This window comes from Thalassophryne amazonica, chromosome 7 (assembly GCF_902500255.1).
Source record: "Thalassophryne amazonica chromosome 7, fThaAma1.1, whole genome shotgun sequence".
Classification (NCBI taxonomy): domain Eukaryota; kingdom Metazoa; phylum Chordata; class Actinopteri; order Batrachoidiformes; family Batrachoididae; genus Thalassophryne; species Thalassophryne amazonica.
In genome coordinates this window covers 44700519-44725808 of record NC_047109.1, presented here as the reverse complement: position 1 = coordinate 44725808, position 25290 = coordinate 44700519, and the positions used below count along the sequence as shown (strand labels likewise).

Genomic DNA, 25290 nt, shown 5'->3' with positions numbered 1-25290 from the left:
AAGATTTAAGAGTGGCCGTAATAAATATTTAAGAAACTTATATGAGCATTGTAAACATTGACACGATGGAGTTTGATGCGGAAGAGTTCAGAAATATATGATTGGAATGTTTTGATTACCATTTACAGTTGGCGATGAAAGACTTGGGTGTTAACTTCGTGTTAAAGTCAGAACAAGAAGCTGCACTGAACGAGATCTATCTGGGAAGAGACACATTATGTGTGTTGTTGCTCCAACGAGAGCGGCACGCTGAGCAGGGTGGTAGTTATTTAAAGTTGAGATTAAAACTAAGTGCAATGTTATTTCGTCGGAATCCCTTTCACGCTTCACGTTTGTATCAGTGATGGCAAAATTAAGGTTTCTGATGAAAAGGTTTCTCTTGCAAATGCCTCATCAACATAAACCGTTTTCCAGAGAATTTGTAACAGGCCTCAACAGCGACATCTGCTGGGCATGAGGGGTAACAGCGTCATTCGTTCATTCTTTCATTTACCGTCAAATCGCATTAAGGCCCGGTCACACGGCAACGAATAGCGATGACTGAATACACCACAATCTGTATCTGTTCAACCGTCTAAATTATCTGTATCCCATGCTGTATCCGTATCTGTACTTGGAGGGCATGGTTTAACCAGAATTTTTTATTATTTTATTATTTATTTAACAAACAGGGAAATAATATGTCAGCCTTGTTCACTGTATTCTTCTCAAAAGCACCACGTTCAGTACGAGCAAAGTTTTCCAACTGACTTTATATCACCAGTAGGGCTGCAACAAATGATTATTTGGATCATCGATGAATCTGATGGGGCTTTGACACGATTAATCGATTAATTGGATTAGTGGGGAATTTTTTTAAAAATGTGCCAGGGAAACAATTTTTCTCTCCTTGCATTACTTTATTTGACAACAGAACATTATTTGAAAACTTAAAATACTTGAAAATCAACAAATCGTCAAATGTCCCTTGGCTGTTGAAATATAAAATAATAAAGAATAAAACAGTTTATAATAAAGAACAAAAAATATTTCAAATGGTATTGCTTTATCAAAGTGCTGAGTTGCCATAAAACAAAATTGAAACATAAATGTTATAAAATATAGAGTGAAAAAAGAGGTATTTTTGTTGCTGCAAATGAGAAATTAGCATAACCAGTTAACCATAAAACCTAAATCAGAAACTATAGCCTGACTCATATGTGCAACATTCTCTGTATAACTTGTAAACTATGTGGTCATTTCACAATGACACATGTGACTCATGTCCCTTTCTCTAACATTGTATTGTAGCATTATTAGTTATTATTACTATTATTATTGTTGCTATTATTATTAATATATAAATAAAAATAAATTTAAAAATATTATAATTTGTAATACATTTGACTCTTTTACGACAACAAACGCTGAGCCATTAATTATTATACAGAAAACAAATGCACAAACCTGCTGAAATGCTAGCAGCTTAATGCTAACTTTAACATTGAAAACGCCATAAACATGCTAATGCGTTAGCATCAGCGTTAGCATAAAATACATCTATCAACTGTTTCAGAAGACCATAACAGGTCAGTTTAACATAAAAAACGGTACATATTCCTCACAGACATATGCTCTTTAGGGTTTTAGTGGGGAAAAATTAAGATAAAGCGAAATAAAACAAATGAAACCAACGAAGCAGCAGCTTGAAGCACTCCTTCATTGGTTCAAGATTCAAAGCAAAGCTTGGCTGATTATATGGAAGAAATGAAACATTTGTGATAAAAAAAAGTTTAGTAACTAATCGATGACTAAATTAGTTGACGACAATTTTAATAATTGATTTTAATCGATTAACTCGATTAGTTGTTTCAGAACTAATCACCAGCCAAACTAAGAGCAAGCATACAGTAATAAAAAAAAATAAAAAAAAACGACCGGACTGGAGGCAGTGACCGATGCAACACGAGCCATTTTCAGCTCTGTCTTGTCAAATGTACCATGTGCGTTACAAAACAAGTTCACCAAGTAACTTTAAATATCATACAAACCAAAAGAGAGGCGAGCTGAAGAAAAACGCGCTGTTTGCTGAACGAAGGAAAAAAGTCACAAATCGCTGAGAAAAAGTGGACGATTGAGCCTGGACTTTTCCCGCTCTGTGAGTGCAGAGCGCATTGTTAGATAAAATCTGTGCTAATTCTTTGTTTTATGTTAGCTATCAAGTATTTGTGTTATTTGTTTGGAAGTTCTGAGGAATATAAGTTAAGTTTTACTTCATCATGTGTCCAAGTTTCAGACACAGGGACAGCTCCCCCTGTTGGTGAGAACCAGTAACATTAGAAATGTGAGACTAAACCACACCTATTGTTAACGCCCACAAGGTATAAAAAGTGTTGGATGACTCATTTCAGGGGCTTTTCACAAGATGGACACTGTCTGTGAGGGTCCCAGGCCTGGTTTTTAACGTGACCTTTAATAAACTCGAAATGAGGAATACAATGGTTTGGTTTTTGGTAAGGGGCAGAATCTTGCATAAAAGAACCAGGTAGAAATAACAGCATAAAAGACAGAATTGAGACTGAAACTAACAAAAGAAAAAGGAAGCGAACGGCAACCTTGACACTTTAAAACAAAATCAAAACGAAGTGCTAGTGTGTGATCATATCTGCAGTGAGTCTGTGCTGTCTGACTCCACACCCACCTGCTAGAGGTGGGCGGATCGATCCTAATAACGATAATATCGATACCAACGCTGGTATTATTATTGAATGATCCTCGTGTAAAAAGATCGATACTCAAGCTTTTTTTCTCTCCCGCACGCACTGACTGCTGTGCACGCAAATTAATCAAAGTCTACTCTCTGTTTGTAAGAGCAGCGCTGCGCTGTGTCACACAACACGGAGCAGCACACCCTTGTATTGTGGTTTGTTAGCCCTCTACCTCAGGAGATTTTGTTTTAAGTTGTGTTGAATTTTTTTAAACAAAAATGTTGATTGTGATAATAAAGTATTTTGTTGTCACGTACAATGTTTGGCGAAATTCTATCCTAGGTCTTTTGGATCCTTTGCATCTATGAATCCTAAATATGAAAAAGTATCGGTATCGGTATCAATATCGGCGATACTGGGCCTGTATTTACTTGGTATCCGATCAATACCAAAATTCTCGGTATCGCCCACCTCTACCACCTGCAGCTCTGTTTGTCTTGACAACGTTTGTGCGCACACGCATGTCGAAGCCAGAGACGCTAGAAGGCTGGAGAGACATGTCTGTGTAGGGAGGGGCGGGCGCTGTGTGCGACTGGCCAATCACAGAGCGTGAAGACAGTCAGTTACCCAATGAGGATTTTCCTTCAGCACAAACATGGCTTTTGATGAGTTCATGCTCGTACTCGTCAAAAATGCTTTATCCGTACGGGATACTCATCTGAAACGAGTATCCGGCTCAACCCTAGCAATGACGATTTCTGAATGAAGGGAAAAAAAAACACAAAGTCACATATCATTGAGCAAAGGATGACGAATGAGCTTGGTGATTCCCACTAGCGAAAAGCCAGCGAATCAAGAGTGCAAAAGGAATGAAACGAGACCGAAGCTTAACGTTGACCTTGACGTTCACAATCACGTGAACGACAGCTAAAAGTTTGTAAATTGCAGCAATCACTCACCAGCCTGGTAAGTGGCGGTAAATGGTGCCGTCCGCCATTGAATATGAAAGAAGAAGAAGATGACCGACAGCATCTATAACAGCCACTGGCAGCCAGCTCCACCTTTATTTTTGTGCAGTACATCCAGGTGAGTAATTTGTTTCTCTTCACATTCTTGTCATGGCATGTCTGTACTTGTCCTTTTATGGTTTATTTTTGCTGAGGCGCTCTGTGTGTCTTTGCAGCGGATTCGCTTCACGCCATACAGCCAGTTGGTGATGCGCCATTTATAGCCACATTGCTCGTTTTTTGCTTACGGTGACATGGCTTTAAAAAAAGTTTCAATCTGGTTGTGTTTTTACCATTTATTTTTGCTTTTTTTAATGCCGACTCTGTGTGTACTCGCCTACTCCCGCCTGTTTTGTCTGCTTGGCTGAATGACCACCTGTGTACCAAACCTTTGCTCATTTGACAGATAAAGCCTTTTTCTAACTCCTACGCAGTGTGAGGTTTACATTTGTGTGTTATACTGTTTGTGCCATGTCTCGGTCCATGCCTGGCAGTTTGTTGTTGTTTTTTTTAGTATCTGATTATTGACTTTTTAACAATGCTCGTAGTGATCTGCAGAGTTACTTTATTTGACTCTATGGGAATAAGATGTTTTAAATTTGTGATCTGCTAACTTTAACACTTTCAAACGTTGTGAATTCTGACAAGACCCATTTATTTTGTCTGAAGTCGTTCTGTCTGTGGTGCTGTCCACGCCCCCTTGTGGTACATCTGTTGAACTGCAGGCATCCTGTTCATGTCATCAAAAAATGTTAATTTCAGTTACATTTCAAAATACTAATGGTGTTTTTCCTTTGGCTTCTGTCTCTCCAGGAGTGAAGACAAAGACACCTGTGCCCCATCCATCAGAGGCAGCGTTCCCAGTTAAGTAGACAACAAGTTCCATAAAAGCAGGGAGGCCTGACTCAGCTCCAGGTGTGTTTCCAGTTTGTTGGAGGGCTGATGTTCAGTTACACATCTGGTTAAAGGGACACTGAATGTTACAGTGCTGAAGGTGGTTCTGATGACATCTAGTGGTCAGATTTCCTATTACAAGAGCACCTATACCTTAGCTTCATGGTTTCATTGAGCGAAGAGGGATTTTCTTTCACCAAAACAGATCAAATCTAGTTTTGTATCTCAGATGTACCTTCTGGCAGTTCATAGGTAAACTTTCAGGTCTTCTTTTTATGAAAATCCTCCTCTACACCACTTCATCATGAAGCTGTATAACTGGGGATACAAAATGCAAAAATTGCACTGTGCACAATTTCTCCAGTCACAGCCACATAAGCCTATAATGTCTTCTCTATTGTCTGGGTGTCCTGGTGGCTTTCCTCACTCTTCTCCTTCTTGCACAGTCACTCAGTTTTTGAGAACTGTCTATTCCATGCAGATTTACCACAGAGTGCCGCAATGTTTGTATTTCTTCATAATTGATGTAAATAAAGTCCAAGACATATTCAGTGGCAGCTTTACCATCAGAGAGCCTCGTCCACAAAAATCACAAAAGACTCCAAGCTGTCACTGATGTTAATGGGGGCAATACACAGTATTAAGAATAGAATAGAATAGAATGCTTTTATTGTCATTATACACAAGGTACAACAAAATTAAAAGGCAACTCCCGTAGTGCAAAGGTGTAAACAAGTAAATATAAAAAGACAAATAAGAATATATACATGTATTTACAAAGGAACCAGTAGGTGTATATAAGTCTGTACTATTCATTGCATTCACCTTTATAAAAATAAATGCAATGAATAGTGCAGACTGTAGGCTAATGTGCATTCAATACCCATATTGCACTTGGGAACAGGGGTATGTAAACTTCTGATCAGGGACATTCAGGTGGTTTCTGTTGTCATTATGATTTAAAAAGAGTAAACACAGTTGTTTGACAATAAATGGCTTCATCCAACCACTAACAATGAGTGAAAAAAATTTTGTGTTACCATTCATATTCTCGGAAAAGGGTAAAAAAAAAAAAAAAAAAAAAAAAAATCTGCCAGGCTATGTAAACTTTTGAGCACAACTGTATGTACATCTGGATGTTGAAATCAGGAATCAGCTTTAGATTGTAATGAATTTTCATTAAAGATTGTGACCCACTTCACTCTGTTGTGTTTCTGACCAATTTCTAAGTTTGAAGGGTTGATGAAGGTCAGCAAACACAGTACGGTCCTGGACCCACAAGGTACTTTAACAAATGAAACTGAAAATTTGTACTAAAATATTGACCCAACAAGCCGCCTTTATAGTACATTTGAAGCAATGTTAGCTTTTTTGTTTTTTTTAACAGAAGTTTACAGTTCACTGCTATAGATCATAACTTTTTTCAGCAGTTCACTCAAAAAATAAAGTGTCAGTGACTACGTTTACATGCAACCAATAACCAGTGTTGCCACAGTTACTTTGAAAAAGTAATCCAATTACTGATTACTGATTACTCCTTGAAAAAGTAACTTAGTTACTTTACTGATTACTCAATTGGAAAAGTAACTAAGTTAGATTACTAGTTACTTTTTTAGTTACTTTCCCCAGCTGCCAACAACAACCCTCTGCCACCTCAAAATGACAATGATATCTGTTTTGCCAAAACTCACTTTATAGTCACCCTTTCTTGACTAAAATGAAAATAAATATTTTTTATAAAAAGTAAAATAAAGACCTCTTTCTTGACCTCATATTTAACTATTGACAGCACTGTAACAGTAAAACTTGCAGTTTCTAACCTACATTGTTTATAAATGTAACTATAAAATTAATTCTAACATTTAAATTATCTCTAAACATTTTACTTGTCGAAATTATTATTATTTTAAGTAGTATTAGTAGTTGTAGTAAAAAAGCGGCTTAAAAACTGGACCTTTAATCTAGGGGTGTTGTGGGCGGGGGGGCACATCCCTCCCCCACGCCCCCATTCCGTCTGGATTCGCCCCTGCTTTGGCGTTTGAGCACAAAGAATGGATAACATTTATTTATGCAGAAAACAGGACCAGATTTACAGGTAAGAAAGTTTTATTGTGTTTTCACATCATGCGGTCCTCAGAAAGAGAGTTTAGGTGCATTTGAGTGGAAAATAGTGTCAGTTGTTGACGCGTCGCGGAGGATCAGCTGTTTTTAGCAGCAGATACGGAGCGGCTCAAATCAGAATTCTAAATAAAGGAGAAAAAAAAGCACGAGTCGTAGCTGCTGCAAAAAAACGCGGCTGAAAAGCTCACAGCTCGCTTAAAGTGGGCAGTTCAGTCGAACCCGACCTCCTGCCCACGGACCAAGTTTAATGCTGCTATCGACCCACAATGCAAAAATATTAGTAACGCACAGTGACTTGGAGAACTTTAATCTGATTACTGATTTGGAAAGATTAACGCGTTAGATTACTCGTTACTAAAAAAAAAGTGGTTAGATTAGAGTAATGCGTTACCGGCATCACTGCCAATAACCCTTTCATAACCGGAATATCAGCAATAACCCGGTTGCGCACGGCCATGTAAAGACCCGCAAAAACCAGAATATGCTCATATTCCGGTTTTAAAAACCCGAATAAGACCCCTGGATTACTCCTTTTCTAATCCGAATATCAGGTCATATAAATCGCATCGGAATATCCCCATAGAATGGAACATTATTTTGTGTTCTGCGCATGTCCTATCCGCAAGGACTCTTGGTCTTTTGAGTACGGCAACTACTTGTATGCAGCGCGCGCAACCTACCAGACACCACAGAAGCAGAGGTCAACAAGCACGGGGAAATCCAGACACGGCAGCACAGCAGCACAGAGCGAGGAGGAAACCGAGCACTTCATTATTATCATGAACTGGGGCAACTGTTTGTTGTGATTTGGCGCTATATAAAAAAAATTGATTGAATTGAATTGAAAGAGATGAATATGTCTTTTATTGACGGTAAAAAGTACAGAGTTAGCGACATTTACAAGAAGGTGGCTGAAAAGTTACACGAAGCAGGATTTGCACGAACGCCAGACCAAATCAAGCACCGGTTCCAAATGATACCAATGATCATGTATACAGGAGTAACTCTGTCTACTTAAGCATGTAAACGGGTTATTCCTAATGATTCAGAAACCGGAATATTGACCTTATCCCAAATATTAACGGCATGTAAACGTAGCCACTGTGTCTTCTTGGTAGAACTCCAACTTTCATTCTGGGAAATAAGAATTCTTCACTCTTAAGCAGCCGATGTGTGAAAAATGTAGATTATTGTTAGAGAAATGGTAAATATGTTGTGTGGGCCGCCGGAAGCGGAGGTACTGCTGGCCAACGCCAGAGGGCGCCCTGCCTGTTGTCGGGTTTCAGGCACCAGCGAGCGCAGTCGCTACAGGAGTCACCAGGAGCCAGGAATCATCATTCATCATCACATCCATAAAAGCCTGGGAGAGACCTCATAACTCTGCCGAGTTATCAGCTTACCACGCAGGTAAACTTACTCAGCCGTTCTGTGCCGTTCGCACAATTCTTGCTACTGAGTTTTGCAGTCTTAACCTTTGTATACTCGCAGCTTGGAGCTGGGTTTGTGGAAGTTGGAGGGAGTTGGCGTTTCCCACTCCTCACTTTCCTAACTTGCTAAGTATACTGTTGGTGCTGCACGTTCTCAGCGTTCCTGTTTTTCCTGGGAGTGGTGGATTTGTCCCTCAGGAGGGAACAGTGATTCTTTACTGACTGTTTGCTGGGTGTACACACACTCACCTTTAACCTGTGTCTGTTCCTGCCAGCAGTACCGGATCTGACAGCTGGAAGCAGAGGCCACCTGGGGACTCAGGACTTGGCGGCTCCGACATACTGCAGGTCTCCATTGGCGGTGGAACCTTCTCTGGATAGGCGTCTCCTACTCTCGGGCCTGCCTACGCGTCACCTTTTGTGTAGATTGATTGACAGACTAAAAGCATATTTGGTTGTTGTGCACATTTGCAGAATAAATTATTTATTCAGACTTCTTATTGGCCATTCATTTACGCCCCCTGTCGTGGGACCGTGTACTTCACTTTCCCAACAAAATATATGTTATCAATTATAATGTCTTTCTGTAATGTCCTTCTTATACACTGTGTGTGCTATTTTATTTTCTAGCAAACCACGCTGCCATTTGGAATGTCTGACCGTGAATCTTATCAGCAAAACGAACTTCTGTTTTGCTTAGAGAAATGAGCTGAGCACAGCAGTGTAAGTCTAATTAACTAACTGTCCTTGAAGAGGAAGGACACGATCCTGTGAAAAACAGATGCAGCCGGCTTTGTTTTGACTCTCCTCAAAAACCCATAATGTCTTATCTGCATGAAGACACTGTAAGATTCACTTTCTTATGTGTTTGAGGTAAATAAAAGCGGGGAGGAGAAGACGCAGGCTTCAGAGGGAGGGAAAGTGGAACTGCGTGTCCTGCTGTACGTTCCTCTCCTCACATGTGAGAAAAGAATAACAGCTGTCCTGAGTGGTCAGTCCTCGTGTCTCATGTCTTGGGTTGTCTCATTTCAGCAGGTTTTAGCCTGACATTTACCTGATGGGCTCTTCTTGCAGCGTGAACATGGACAATAATCATCTCACTTGTGTGCTGTTAAAGCAAACTGGCATATTTTCACATCATTTTTTTAAGGAGAGTCCAGGCAGAGAGACCATGGACGCTGGAAGTCTTTTCCTGAACTGTTACAGCTGTTGGTGTTGAACCTCTACTGGTGGTTGGCTCTCACTGCGGTATTGTATCACTTCCTGTTCCGGAGCACAGCGGTGTTTTGCTGTATCTGTTAGCTGTTTAATCTGCGCAGTTAGATTGATCTAGTTAACTAGATAACGATTTGTTTCACAGTGTAATCTTCACGTGCCTTAACTAAAGCACTCCCTCTGCTGAATCACTTCTAAATTATTTACACATTATTCACTTTGTGTGTTTTTAGGAATCCGCTAGCTTAGCGCAGCTACTAGATCTTAGCCGGTTTAGCATGGCGGCTTCTTCTGTCTCTCCCGCACTTTTCTGCTCTGGGTGTGAAATGTTTAGTTATTCCTCGGCCTCCTTTAGCAGTAATGGTACTTGTAATAAGTGTAGCTTATTCGTAGCTTTGGAGGCCAGGCTGGGCGAATTGGAGACTCGGCTCCGCACCTTGGAAAATCCTACAGCTAGTCAGGCCCCTGTAGTCAGTGCGGACCAAGGTAGCTTAGCCGCCGTTAGTTCCCTCCCGGCAGATCCCGAGTAGCCGGGAAAGCAGGCCGACTGGGTGACTGTGAGGAGGAAGCATAGTCCTAAACAGAAGCCCCGTGTACACCGTCAACCCGTTCACATCTCTAACCGTTTTTCCCCACTCTGCAACACACCCGCTGAGGATCAAACTCTGGTTATTGGCGACTCTGTTTTGAGAAATGTGAAGTTAGCGACACCAGCAACCATAGTCAATTGTCTTCCAGGGGCCAGAGCAGGCGACATTGAAGGAAATTTGAAACTGCTGGCTAAGGCTAAGCATAAATTTGGTAAGATTGTAATTCACGTCGGCAGTAATGACACCCGATTACGCCAATCGGAGGTCACTAAAATTAATATTGAATCGGTGTGTCAACTTTGCAAAAACAATATTGGACTCTGTAGTTTTCTCTGGGCCCCTCCCCAATGGGACCGGGAGTGACATGTTTAGCCGCATGTTCTCCTTGAATTGCTGGCTGTCTGAGTGGTGTCCAAAAAATGAGGTGGGCTTCATAGATAATTGGAAAAGCTTCTGGGGAAAACCTGGTCTTGTTAGGAGAGACGGCATCCATCCCACTTTGGATGGAGCAGCTCTCATTTCTACAAATCTGGCCAATTTTCTTAAATCCTCCAAACCGTGACTATCCAGGGTTGGGACCAGGAAGCAGAGTTGTAGTCTTACACACCTCACTGCAGCTTCTCTCCCCCTGCCATCCCCTCATTACCCCATCCCCGTAGAGACGGTGCCTGCTCCCAGACCACCAACAACCAGTAAAAATCTATTTAAGCATAAAAATTCAAAAAGAAAAAATAATATAGCACCTTCAACTGCACCACAGACTAAAACAGTTAAATGTGGTCTATTAAACATTAGATCTCTCTCTAAGTCCCTGTTAGTAAATTATATAATAATGGATCAACATATTGATTTATTCTGCCTTACAGAAACCTGGTTACAGCAGGATGAATATGTTAGTTTAAATGAGTCAACACCCCCGAGTCACACTAACTGCCAGAATGCTCGTAGCACGGGCCGAGGCGGAGGATTAGTAGCAATCTTCCACTCCAGCTTATTAATTAATCAAAAACCCAGACAGAGCTTTAATTCATTTGAAAGCTTGTCTCTTAGTCTTGTCCATCCAAATTGGAAGTCCCAAAAACCAGTTTTATTTGTTGTTATCTATCGTCCTCCTGGTCGCTACTGTGAGTTTCTCTGTGAATTTTCGGACCTTTTGTCTGACTTAGTGCTTAGCTCAGATAAGATAATTATAGTGGGTGATTTTAACGTCAACACAGATGCTAAGAATGACAGCCTCAACACTGCATTTAATCTATTGTTAGACTCGATTGGCTTTGCTCAAAATGTAAATGAGTCCACCCACCACTTTAATCATACCTTAGATCTTGTTCTGACTTATGGTATGGAAATTGAAGACTTAACAGTATTCCCTGAAAACCCCCTTCTGTCTGATCATTTCTTAATAACATTTACATTTACTCTGATGGACTACCCAGTAGTGGGGAATAAGTTTCATTACAGTAGAAGTCTTTCAGAAAGCGCTGTAACTAGGTTTAAGGATATGATTCCTTCTTTATGTTCTCCAGTGCCATATACCAACACAGGGCAGAGTAGCTACCTAAACTCTGTGAGTGAGATAGATTATCTCATCAGTAGTTTTATATCCTCATTGAGGACAACTTTGGATGCTGTAGCTCCTCTGAAAAAGAGAGCCTTGAATCAGAAGTGCCTGACTCCGTGGTATAACTCACAAACTCGCAGCTTAAAGCAGATAACCCGTAAGTTGGAGAGGAAATGGCGTCTCACTAATTTAGAAGATCTTCACTTAGCCTGGAAAAAGAGTCTGTTGCTCTATAAAAAAGCCCTCCGTAAAGCTAGGACATCTTACTACTCATCACTAATTGAAGAAAATAAGAACAACCCCAGGTTTCTTTTCAGCACTGTAGCCAGGCTGACAAAGAGTCAGAGCTCTATTGAGCCGAGTATTCCTTTAACTTTAACTAGTAATGACTTCATGACTTTCTTTGCTAATAAAATTTTAACTATTAGAGAAAAAATTACTCATAACCATCCCAAAGACATATCGTTCTCTTTGGCTGCTTTCAGTGATGCTGGTATTTGGTTAGACTCTTTCTCTCCGATTGTTCTGTCTGAGTTATTTTCATTAGTTATTTCCTCCAAACCATCAACATGTCTATTAGACCCCATTCCTACCAGGCTGCTCAAGGAAGCCCTACCATTAATTAATGCTTCGATCTTAAATATGATCAATCTGTCTTTATTAGTTGGCTATGTACCACAGGCTTTTAAGGTGGCAGTAATTAAACCATTACTTAAAAAGCCATCACTTGACCCAGCTATCTTAGCTCATTATAGACCAATCTCCAACCTTCCTTTTCTCTCAAAAATTCTTGAAAGGGTAGTTGTAAAACAGCTAACTGATCATCTGCAGAGGAATGGTCTATTTGAAGAGTTTCAGTCAGGGTTTAGAATTCATCATAGTACAGAAACAGCATTAGTGAAGGTTACAAATGATCTTCTTATGGCCTCAGACAGTGGACTCATCTCTGTGCTTCTTCTGTTAGACCTCAGTGCTGCTTTTGATACTGTTGACCATAAAATTTTATTACAGAGAGCATGCCATAGGTATTAAAGACACTGCGCTGCAGTGGTTTGAATCATATTTATCTAATAGATTACAATTTGTTCATGTAAATGGGGAATCTTCTTCACAGACTAAGGTTAATTATGGAGTTCCACAAGGTTCTGTGCAAGGACCAATTTTATTCACTTTATACATGCTTCCCTTAGGCAGTATTATTAGACAGCATTGCTTAAATTTTCATTGTTACGCAGATGATACTCAGCTTTATCTATCCATGAAGCCAGAGGACACACACCAATTAGCTAAACTGCAGGATTGTCTTACAGACATAAAGACATGGATGACCTCTAATTTCCTGCTTTTAAACTCAGATAAAACTGAAGTTATAAAGGTTCATAAAGGTCATAAAGGTTCCCTGAAAAGCCTTCAGTTAATTCAAAATGCTGCAGCTAGAGTACTGACAGGGACTAGAAGGAAAGAGCATATCTCACCCATATTGTCCTCTCTTCATTGACTTCCTGTTAATTCTAGAATAGAATTTAAAATTCTTCTTCTTACTTATAAGGTTTTCAATAATCAGGTCCCATCTTATCTTAGGGACCTCATAGTACCATATCACCCCAATAGAGCGCTTCGCTCTCAGACTGCAGGCTTACTTGTAGTTCCTAGGGTTTGTAAGAGTAGAATGGGAGGCAGAGCCTTCAGCTTTCAGGCTCCTCTCCTCTGGAACCAGCTCCCAATTTGGATCAGGGAGACAGACACCCTCTCTACTTTTAAGATTAGGCTTAAAACTTTCCTTTTTGCTAAAGCTTATAGTTAGGGCTGGATCAGGTGACCCTGAACCATCCCTTAGTTATGCTGCTATAGACTTAGACTGCTGGGGGGTTTCCATGATGCACTGAGTGTTTCTTTCTCTTTTTGCTCTGTATGCACCACTCTGCATTTAATTATTAGTGATTGATCTCTGCTCCCCTCCACAGCATGTCTTTTTCCTGGTTCTCTCCCTCAGCCCCAACCAGTCCCAGCAGAAGACTGCCCCTCCCTGAGCCTGGTTCTGCTGGAGGTTTCTTCCTGTTAAAAGGGAGTTTTTCCTTCTCACTGTCGCCAAGTGCTTGCTCACAGGGGGTCGTTTTGACAGTTGGGGTTTTTCTGTAATTATTGTATGGCTTTGCCTTGCAATATGAAGCGCCTTGGGGCAACTGTTTGTTGTGATTTGGCGCTATATAAATGAAATTGATTTTATTTGAACACCTGCTGATATTGACACAATAATGAAGAGAAGAACTTTATCATCTGGATCAGTGCGAGCTACAGTACAGTCTGTGGAGGTGCAGAACTCCAACATCACCTGGTCCACGGTTCTGTTGACCCAGTATGCAGTGACTAAATCAGAACATCAGCCCGTCCCTCCTGAAGAGATCCATCTGGTCCAGAGGATCAGTGTGTTGTGACTGAATGTTTGGTGTCTGGTGACAAACCCTGATGCCACCAGCTGACATCATTCCGTGTGCAAACCAGACGACTGTTATGTGACTGAGGGAGACTTACTCTGGATGATGTTTTTCTGCATCACAACACCAACTCAACTTGCATTTTGCACCACCAGCTATATGTCATGATGAAGCAGTTTTGAGGATTTTGAGAAAAAAAAAATAGAAGACGTGAAAGTTCAGCTACACTTTGGCAGAAGGCACATGGGAACTTTGAGCCAGATTTGATCTGTTTTGCTGGATGAAAATCCTTCTCTGCTCCTCTCCACCATGGAGCTGATGCAAAATGCAAACTTGCACTGTGCACAATTTTTCCAGTTGCACCAACAGAAGCCCAGAACTTCTTCAGAGTTGTCTGGGTGTCTTTCCTCACTCATCTCCAGACAGTTTTTGTGAACTACCTACTTATCACAGAATTACCAGTAAAACGCTGTTTGTATTTCTGAATGACTGATGGAAATCAAGTTCAGGACACATTCAGTGACTTGGAAAGGTTCTTGTATCCATCCCCACTTGTCTGAAGAAAACTGGCTGCCAAAGTGAAGATTTTTCTTTTTACAATAAAGGGTGTGATTACTTATACAATCCATCATTTTAGCTTTGATATTTTTATTTAATTTACATGTTGTAGAGACGAGTTTTCACAGAGTTTCAAGGTCATTCTTTAAGAATCCTTTTTTTAAAACTGATGTCATTCCAGATGTACCTCGGAATTCTGTTAAATTGTACACGTCTTTGGGTGTCAGGATGGCAACTGGCACAAAGCTGAACATACATACTCTCCACATACTGTGTTTGTGACAGTTTCCTGGTCAGCATCTGTTGAAGCCTAAATCTATGTTCTTTAAACTCTGGTCAAAGGTCACTGTAGCATTGTGTTAAAAAAAAAACACTTAGCAGCAGAATGTATTTGAATCAGATGAAAAAACAAACACATTTTAGTTATTTCTTAAAATTGATTTGAAAACAACAGTGAAACACAAAGTTATAAAAGTGCTTTTATGTACATTTTATTCATATAGTATTTATATAAAAACAATTCAAAAATATTTTTTGATAGTTCAAAATTACACAATTATTCATGTTAGCAGGGAGGTGTGGCATTTGAAATATCCCGTGCCGTTGATGTAACTGTCCATGAGCTGTGAGGAGACAGAAGGACACAAAGAGAAATGTGTCAGTGCATTTCTATAACAAAGCTGAAACACTGATCAGACACATGAAGCTGACAGGCGCTGGTTCCACCACACCACATCTGATCTACTCAGGCTGCATGAAGGGACTCGGTGTGCATGCTGACAAACTGGAATCTCTGTCAGTGTGACTGAGCAGCTCGATTCAGCAAAGTCCTGCATCTCATTATCATTTATTCAAGATAAATTAAGATCATTAATGTTTGTCAAACTGCAAACATCAGCTGTTGATGTTTGACTCAAACACATGTATGTATTTTCAGACAATTCACACAAATTCAAAGGACATTTTTACTAAACAGCATTTTTAATTCTTGAGAATGTTCACTTCTTTTTGTTTTCACATTATGTGGAATAAAACAACCCAAATGAGATCAAGTCACACTAATACTTGTAACACATGCTGTCACGTGTGCACACAGAACAGATGTGACTGTGGGAAATCCAAAGTCTAATGTAGCATCGTGTAAACGCAGCCAGAAAGCGCCTGTGGATACATCGAACACTCACCTTTCGCACGCACACGTTGGGCACCACGGCAACAGGAGAGACCGACGTGTGACAGACTGGACACTCCTGCTGCTCCGAATCCAAAAGAACGTCACTGATACCTGCGAAGGAGAAAAAAGAAAAAGTTCTAGCTGAAGACTGATGACAGTGAAACACATCAAAGTGCTGATTTTCACACCACACATGATGTCAGCAGCTTTTACTGCTCCGTTACTTGCATGCAAACTGTTTTTGGTTTGGTGACATTAATGACTCAGCAGAAAATGACGATGACATCATATGACAAGGTTCGAGTTGTGAGTCACAATATTACGACAAAATCACAAAATTATTAACTCTGAAAATAGCTTGTAAACAGATCATTCTTAAGCCCCTTTCACACTGGCGTATTCGTAGAGCTGCATATTGCGGCGTTGTGTTTCATTTAAATACACCCGAAATGCACGCGTACTCAGCCTTTTTCCATGTTCGTAAATCTGCTTGCAGCTGTGTGTGTTCGCCTTTTAATGTGCACACAGTTGCGTGTAGCCCTTGCCGCTTTTTAAAACCAGTTCACTCCTGCCGGCTGTGCAGAACACATTGTTGCACTTGTAAAACGGTGGACTGTATCATGAGGGTTTTACAGTTTCATTATTGACACGTATGTAGTCAAAGCTGCTGTTCTCTGCTGCACGTCAGAAACAGTCATTTAACATTATTATTAGTTATTATTTATTATTTTTTGTCTTGGTTGATCATTTTTATTGTGTACAGATGTTGCTGAGTCTGGCTGTGGTTAAAGGCTGCTGTGAATGAAACGCTGTGACTCTAAACTTTTAAAGCTCCGGCTGCTCCGATCAGGTCCGCTGATTTGATCAGACCTGATCGATCAGGACATCTGATGATCGCACCAACATGCAGTGATGAGGCTTTTATTTTAAAGAGTCACAGTGCGTATTCAGGTTTGATCAGACCTGATCGATCAGGGCGTTTGATGATCACACCGACATGCAGCGACGAGGCTTTTATTTTAAAGTCACAGCGTGTATTGTTTGATCAGACACAGAGAGAAAGAGAGAGCGACAGAGGGAGAGAGACCTGCTGTTTCTGGATGTCTGAGTTGAGGTTCGTTTCCCTGTTCTGAACACACACAGGCGCTGTGGGTTGTGTGATCATGTTCTCAGCTGATTCCTCTGGATGTACGCACTCAGTTTTTCATTGTGTACAGGAGCGCCATGGTGCACAGACTTGCATGCAGTAATGCTGTGCAGACCTGCTTAAAACTGTGTCCAGCGCTCTACACCAAAGAAAATTAAACATGTTTCATTTCTTTCATCCTATGTGCACAGCCCTCAACATACTGCTGCGTAGGGAGCAAAAACAATGTAGAGCTGCTCAAAGTGGGCAGAGAGCTGCTCAACTGGGCGTAGACGAAACACCACAGTGAGCAGCTCTACGAATACGCCAATGTGAAAGGGGTTTTATGTGAAATTCTCTCAGGAATTAAACTTTATAATGCAAAATCCAAAACCTCTAACCAGTTAAGTGCTACAAGCCTTATCCTACAGATACTTTTATGAAGCTTTAATAATTCCATATGTGAAAATAAATAGCACTCAATAAATGACATTTAACATGCTTTCATCATTTGCAGATGAAGTAATCTTCAAACATTAACCTAACAGAGTTCACATTCAGCACACATGCGGTCAGTCAAGTCGTTGTGTGTGTTTGAGCTCCAGTGTTGGAATCAAGACACAAAACCTCACGACCAAAACACAAATAAAGGGATAAAAAAAAGGAGATCACACAGAGACGGAGGTTCATTAAAAAAAAAAAAAAAAAGACAATGTGAACGTGGTACAGTAGTGTTCAGAATAATAGTGCTATGTGACTAAAAAGATTAATCCAGGTTTTGAGTATATTTCTTATTGTTACATGGGAAACAAGGTACCAGTAGATTTTCACAAATCCAACAAGACCAAGCATTCATGATATGCACACTCTTAAGGCTATTAAACTGGGCTATTAGTAAAAAAAAAGTAGAAAAGGGGGTGTTCACAATAATAGTAGCATCTGCTGTTGACGCTACAAACTCAAAACTACTATGTTCAAACTGCTTTTTTAGTAATCCTGTGAATCACTAAACTAGTATTTAGTTGTATAACCACAGTTTTTCATGATTTCTTCACATCTGCGAGGCATTAATTTTGTTGGTTTGGAACCAAGATTTTGCTCGTTTACTAGTGTGCTTGGGGTCATTGTATTGTTAAAACACCAATTTCAAGGGCATGTCCTCTTCAGCATAAGGCAACATGACCTCTTCAAGTATTTTGACATATCCAAAGTGATCCATGATACCTGGTATGCGATATATAGGCCCAACACCATAGTAGGAGAAACATGCCCATATCATGATGCTTGCACCATCATGCTTCACTGTCTTCACTGTGAACTGTGGCTTGAATTCAGAGTTTGGGGGTCGTCTCACAAACTGTCTGCAGCCCTTGGAGCCAAAAAGAACAATTTTACTCTCATCAGTCCACAAAATATTCCTCCATTTCTCTTTAGGCCAGTTGATGTGTTCTTTGGCAAATTGTAACCTCTTCTGCACATGTTTTTTATTTAACAGAGGGACTTTGCGGGGGATTCTTGCAATTAAATTAGCTTCACACAGGCGTCTTCTAACTGTCATAGAACTTACAGGTAACTCCAGACTGTCTTTGATCATCCTGGAGCGGATCACTGGGTGAGCCTTTGCCATTCTGGTTATTCTTCTATCCATTTTGATGGTTGTTTTCTGTTTTCTTCCACGCATATCTGTTTTGTTGTTTTTTTTTTTTGTCCATTTTAAAGCATTGGAGATCATTGTAGATGAACAGCCTATAATTTTTTGCACCTGCGTATAAGTTTTCCCCTCTCCAAACAACTTTTTAATCAAACTACACTGTTCTTCTGAACAATGTCTTGAACGTCCCATTTTCCTCAGGCTTTCAAAAAGAAAAGCATGTTCAACAGGTGCTGGCTTCATCCTTAAATAGGGGACACCTGATTCACACCTGTTTGTTCCACAAAATTGATGAACTCACTGACTGAATGCCACACTACTATTATTGTGAACACCCCCTTTTCTACTTTTTTACTAATAGCCCAATTTCATAGCCTTAAGAGTGTGCATATCATGAATGCTTGGTCTTGTTGGATTGTGAGACTCTACTGAATCTACTGGTACCTTGTTTCCCATGTAACAATAAGAAATATACTCAAAACCTGGATTAATCTTTTTAGTCACATAGCACTACTATTATTCTGAACACTACTGTATATTATGAGAGTAAGTTCAACAAAGAAAACTGTGTTGTTCACTCGAATAACAGCAAAGAGAGTGAAGGAAACCAACTTTTATGAGACAGAGATTGAGGTGCTTGTTTGTGGTTCACTGTGAATGTGTGTGTGTGTTGTGCTGCACACACTCACATGGGTCACAGAAGCTGTTTCCACAGCACGGAGTGATCACAGCCTCTCGGAGCAGCTCGTGACAGACGGGACAACAGACGACCTCAGGTATTGGCTCCTCCTTTTTGGGGGTGGGCGGATCCTGTGGAAGGAACGGGGGCCTCTCCTTCTTCTTACAGTGGTACGCCTCACTGCAGACACACACACACACACACACACACACACACACACACACACACACACACACACACACACACACACACACACACAAACTCACTCACTCGTCATCAGAGCCACTTTCACAGCATCAGATGATGGTTTTACTGAAGGTGACGATGAACGAACATGTGACATTTGATGTGATGACCTCGACGATTTCTGTTTGTTTGTGCAGAATCAGAGCAGAACTACTGACTGCTGAAAAACGTTTGGGCCAAAGGTTGTCTCTCGTCTCCAGAAAGCAGATAAAGGAGCACATTAAAGCCCCTTGAAGACATTCTGCTGCTGCTTTAGAGTTTAAATCTGTCTGTCCTCAGTGTGAACTGATTCAATCTGCTCCAACCAGTTCGAATCAAACACAAATGAACAAACGTTCACATGAAGGAACATTTAACCGTTTTGAATTATTTCTGAATAAATAATTCATCAATTAACAAAACAGTCAGTGATTGTTTTGATGTTGTTTGACAAATTCTTTCAGCTCCAAGAAGTTTTCCATCAAACAGAAGAAACAGTGATTTGCACACACAAACACACATCGTGACTCTTTTGTTGTCACTCACGCATGTATGGTGGAAACCACGAGTTCCCCAGTGGTGGTCACCATGGCTCCTTCCACGCTGGGATCATCCACCTCCATCATGAAGGAACGAGGGATGCCTGAGCTCCTCTTCATCCTCTTCAGTGGCTGAAAACTGTCATCCTGCTCCAAGAGAACACAAAGAGGGCGTGGCTTCAATGCTCAGCATGAACGTGTGAAACATCGATCTACGGTGTGTTTATTGGATGAGTCGCTCCACAGCAGCACTTTGGAGCCACTTATCAGAATGACCACAGGATGAGAATTACTGTGGAATATTGTTGGAAATTTCTGATTTATCTCTGATAAACAACTTGCACATTTGGTGGAGTTGAGGATGAATTTGTGTGAGGGGCACTAACTCTGTTCTTACCTGATGGGTGGGACAGTCCCTGATGTGGTGACCGCCGTGCCCACAACGAAAACACACGTAGGTGTGTGGAAGATGATGATCGACCAACTGGTAACTACGGAGGTGAAGAAAAGAGCAAAATTGTGTTAATTTTGTCAGACGAGACAAAATCTTTGTCGACCATTTTTTTCATGAAAAAGACAAACTTACAGTTTTTCTCAATTGCTAAAACACTAAACCTGATTATCTGAACCAAATGCTCAGGTGCCTGAACCCACTGACAATCAGTCATGCTTTCAGCAAAACCATAAGCACTTTTCACCTGCTTAGACAACTTGCCAACACATTTTCATTGTGATGCACCTGTGTTGCATAATGGTAAGCACAGGTGGCAAAAATCAAATACACTTAAAGCACTGGTGTCACAACACAACAACTGAAAACAACTCAAAATTGATCACACTTGTGGCCAATGATGTGAGGGAACATATACAACCCCTGGCAAAAATTATGGAATCACCGGCCTCGGAGGATGCTCATTCAGTTGTTTAATTTTGTAGAAAAAAAGCAGATCACAGACATGACACAAAACTAGTCATTTCAAATGGCAACTTTCTGGCTTCAAGAAACACTATAAGAAATCAGGAAAAAAAAATTGTGTCAGTCAGTAATGGTTACTTTTTTAGACCAAGCAGAGGGAAAAAAAAATATGGAATCACTCAATTCTGAGGAAAAAATTATGGAATCATGAAAAACAAAAGAACGCTCCAACACATCACTAGTATTTTGTTGCACCACCTCTGGCTTTTATAACAGCTTGCAGTCTCTGAGGCATGGACTTAATGAGTGACAAACAGTACTCTTCATCAATCTGGCTCCAACTTTCTCTGATTGCTGTTGCCAGATCAGCGTTGCAGGTTGGAGCCTTGTCATGGACCATTTTCTTCAACTTCCACCAAAGATTTTCAATTGGATTAAGATCTGGACTATTTGCAGTCCATGACATTGACCCTATGTGTCTTTTTGCAAGGAATGTTTTCACAGTTTTTGCTCTATGGCAAAATGCATTATCCTCTTGAAAAATGAGTTCATCATCCCCAAACATCCTTTCAATTGATGGGATAAGAAAAGTGTCCAAAATATCAACGTAAACTTGTGCATTTACTGATGATGTAATGACAGCCATCTCCCCAGTGCCTTTACCTGACATGCAGCCCCATATCATCAATGACTGTGGAAATTTACATGTTCTCTTCAGGCAGTCATCTTTATAAATCTCATTGGAACAGCACCAAACAAAAGTTCCAGCATCATCACCTTGCCCAATGCAGGTTCGAGATTCATCACTGAATATGACTTTCATCCAGTCATCCACAGTCCACGATTTCTTTTCCTTAGCCCATTGTGACCTTGTTTTTTTCTGTTTAGGTGTTAATGATGGCTTTCGTTTAGCTTTTCTGTATGTAAATCCCATTTCCTTTAGGCAGTTTCTTACAGTTCGGTCACAGACGTTGACTCCAGTTTCCTCCCATTCGTTCCTCATTTGTTTTGTTGTGCATTTTCGATTTTTGAGACATATTGCTTTAAGTTTTCTGTCTTGACGCTTTGATGTCTTCCTTGGTCTACCAGTATGTTTGGCTTTAACAACCTTCCCATGTTGTTTGTATTTGGTCCAGAGTTTAGACACAGCTGACTATGAACAACCAACATCTTTTGCAACATTGCGTGATGATTTACCCTCTTTTAAGAGTTTGATAATCCTCTCCTTTGTTTCAATTGACATCTCTCATGTTGGAGCCATGATTCATGTCAGTCCACTTGGTGCAACAGCTCTCCAAGGTGTGATCACTCCTTTTTAGATGCAGACTAACGAGCAGATCTGATTTGATGCAGGTGTTAGTTTTGGTGATGAAAATTTACAGGGTGATTCCATAATTTATTCCTCAGAATTGAGTGAGTCCATATTTTTTTTCCCTCTGCTTGGTCTAAAAAAGTAACCATTACTGACTGCCACAATTATTTTTCCTGATTTCTTACAGTGTTTCTTAAAGCCAGAAAGTTGCCATTTGAAATGACTTTAGTTTTGTGTCATGTCTGTGATCTGCTTTTTTTCTACAAAATTAAACAACTGAATGAACATCCTCCGAGGCCGGTGATTCCATAATTTTTTGCCAGGGGTTGTATAAGCCCGTTCAGAGAGCACTGGTTTGTGAGGCACGACAATGGATAGATATCTGAGAGGAGGAGTTTGTGTGAGAGGTGGTCGAAGTGTCTGATCAGCTCTCTGAGGCACAGATTAAAGTTACTGTGTGTCAGTTTACATTTACACTCTGTCTCAGTGTTAAAGTGGCTGATCAGCTCTCTGAGATTCAGATTAAAGTTACTGTGTGTCAGTTTACATTTAAACTCTGTCTCAGTGTTAAAGTGACAGATCATCTCTCTGAGGCACAGATTAAAGTTACTGTATGTTAGTTTACATTTACACTCTGTCTGATGGTGTTAAAGTGTCCGATTAGCTCTCTGAGGCTTATCTTAAAGTTACTGTGGATTAGTTTACATTTACACTGTCTCATGGTGTTAAAGTGTCCGATCAGCTCTCTGAGGCTCAGATCAATGTTACTGTGTGTCAGTTTACATTTACACTCTGTCTCACAGTGTTAAAGTGTCTGATCAGCTCTCTGAGGCTCAGATTAAAGTGACTGTGGGTAGATGTTTGAACACAGCAGCAAACGCTACATCCATCCAATATGAATTTTTTTTTTTAACATTATGACAAATATGGTAAATGGACTGCATTTATGCAGCAAAGCGCTTTACAATGATGCCTTGCATTCACTCATTCACACAAACACACACAGATGTCAGGTTGCTGTCATGCAAGGCAGTCACGACACAGTGGGGGCAACGAGCGATTAAGAACCTTACCCAAGGGCCCTTAGTGATTTTCCAGTCTGGCTGGGTTTTGAACCAAGCATCCTCTGGTCTGAAGCCCAACGCTTAACTGCGAGATCATCACCTCCCAAATGACATATAACAATATATATGTTGATATATAACAAATTGCATTAGATATAAAATAATAATGATGGAATATGAAGTGTGCATCATATCTATATTATAAGAGCCAAGTGGCGTCTGTGTGCGTGCGTGTGTACGGCTTCGATCACAGCGAAACCGCGGAGAGCTGACATTTGCCGTTTGGTATACTGATGGATTTTGGGTCAAGGATGATCGCTGCTCTAATTGTATCTGACAGGAAGCCTTATGGATTTAAAATGAGGGAAAAACACCACAAACCTTCAATAATTCAACAAGTGTGTTTTGTCAGGTCATGATAACATTCAGTATTTCAGATGTGTGAAACACTGTTGACTGAAATGGAAATCAGAAATAATCTCATGTGTTTTTATCAAAAAAACTAAAATGACTCGATTGAAATGAGACTAAATTACATTCAGTTTTCGAACAGAATAAAAACATATGTGAATCACTAAATATGACTAAAACTAAGAACATATGACACGAGACTCAAAGACTAAATTAAAAACAGGTGACGAAATTAACATGAAAGGTGACAAAGTTTAGTCCACCAGGGTGGTGCTGAGATGAAAGGATGAATATACAGGATGTGTGAAAGTGAAAAAGCAGGGACAGAGTTCTGACACACAGCTGTGGATGAAGGACGAGACATGAAATCTTGACAGAAGTAACTCACTGTGCGGAACCGTAGCAGGAATAAGACACAGCTTCGAGTTTTTCCTCCTCCGTCATGTCGTCAGTCAGTTTCTGAAAGAGAACACATGAATGTTCACTTCATAACAAACAAATATTCAACTTCTAATTCTAACAAATAAGCAGTGGTGCAGGATAAAAGGTGCGGTGGGACTGGGTTTGGTTCCGTACTGGTTCAAAGGGTCCGAGCGGTTCCAGGATTTTCTCAGCTTCACTGTTTGCACTGAAACAGACAAAAACAAAGAAATAATTTATGACCGGGAGGCTTCATGGTTATTTATCACTGAAACACAAAAATCAAGAAAACTTTCCACATTTTAAAGAGTCGACACTGAACATCAATAAAAGAAACAAACACAGAAAATCCAAATATTAAAACACTCACAGAATGGTCACTGAGAAACACTAAAGTCTCTGCTCAGAGTTCAACAAACTGATCAATATCCTCATATTTAGAATCTGATGGGGATATTCTTAACAAATTTATAAGAACTGACATGAATTTGCTTCAGTCTCCAGTCACAAGTTCTCCCCACCTCCTTTTGTGTGGACATGGTTATCACTGTGTCTGCAGTTGAACTTTGAAGAAAAAAGACCTGCCAGTGATTGAGGGCATTCTGACCATAAATATGTTCCAGGAATACGATGAGACTGCACAAGAAACGAGCACATCGGTTGACTTTAGCTCTTCGGTTGGGGCACTGCAGTCAGTTCTTGCTAAAGCTGATGTTGTACAACTTTATTCCCTTCACATATTTGTTGTTTTATTTGGTTACTGAGTCAGCTAATGGTTAAAACGCATCATCCAGTCAATACAATGGCCAACAAACCCAGTTAGCTTAAATACAGGCTGGTTACTTTTATCAAGATCCAACAAAGTTGAATAATTAAAAAGGAAACAACAGCAAATAAATGAAAAATATTAGTTACATGTTGCGGCGCTTCCTGCCTGAGGAGGCGTGGTCTTTGGCAGAGTTTCTGAAACTCATCGTGGAACTTGTGATGATCAGTCGTTTGTGGAGGCTGAAAAAGACAAAGATAGAAAGTGTTTCAATACATTTAGGGTTGATATTAGTCAGTGGATCAGTTCGAAGTAAAACATGAACATTATTGTAATTATAACATAAAAAGCTCCCCCAGCTATCATCAACATTAAAGTTAATTCTGTGAAATACAAACACTGACTTAACAGCAACATCATTAGTTACACAGGTATTTATTATATTTATATAATTTTAAAATGATTGTAACAAATTACAAACATTGTGATTATTTAATCTAAATTAATTGCAT

At 40.1% G+C, this 25290-nt stretch overlaps 1 protein-coding gene across 1 annotated transcript; it reads right to left on the bottom strand.

Moving 5' to 3' along the window:
• Positions 1–15055: 15055 nt before the first annotated feature.
• Positions 15056–24986, bottom strand: LOC117513435 (E3 ubiquitin-protein ligase RBBP6-like). The gene is made up of 8 exons (XM_034173618.1): positions 24928–24986; positions 24169–24220; positions 23981–24051; positions 20287–20380; positions 19897–20036; positions 19136–19305; positions 15680–15780; positions 15056–15118 (listed from the first exon to the last, which is right to left on the bottom strand). The coding sequence occupies exons 1-8, from the start codon at positions 24984–24986 to the stop codon at positions 15056–15058; spliced, it is 750 nt and encodes a 249-aa protein (XP_034029509.1).
• Between the last annotated feature and the right edge of the window lie 304 nt (positions 24987–25290).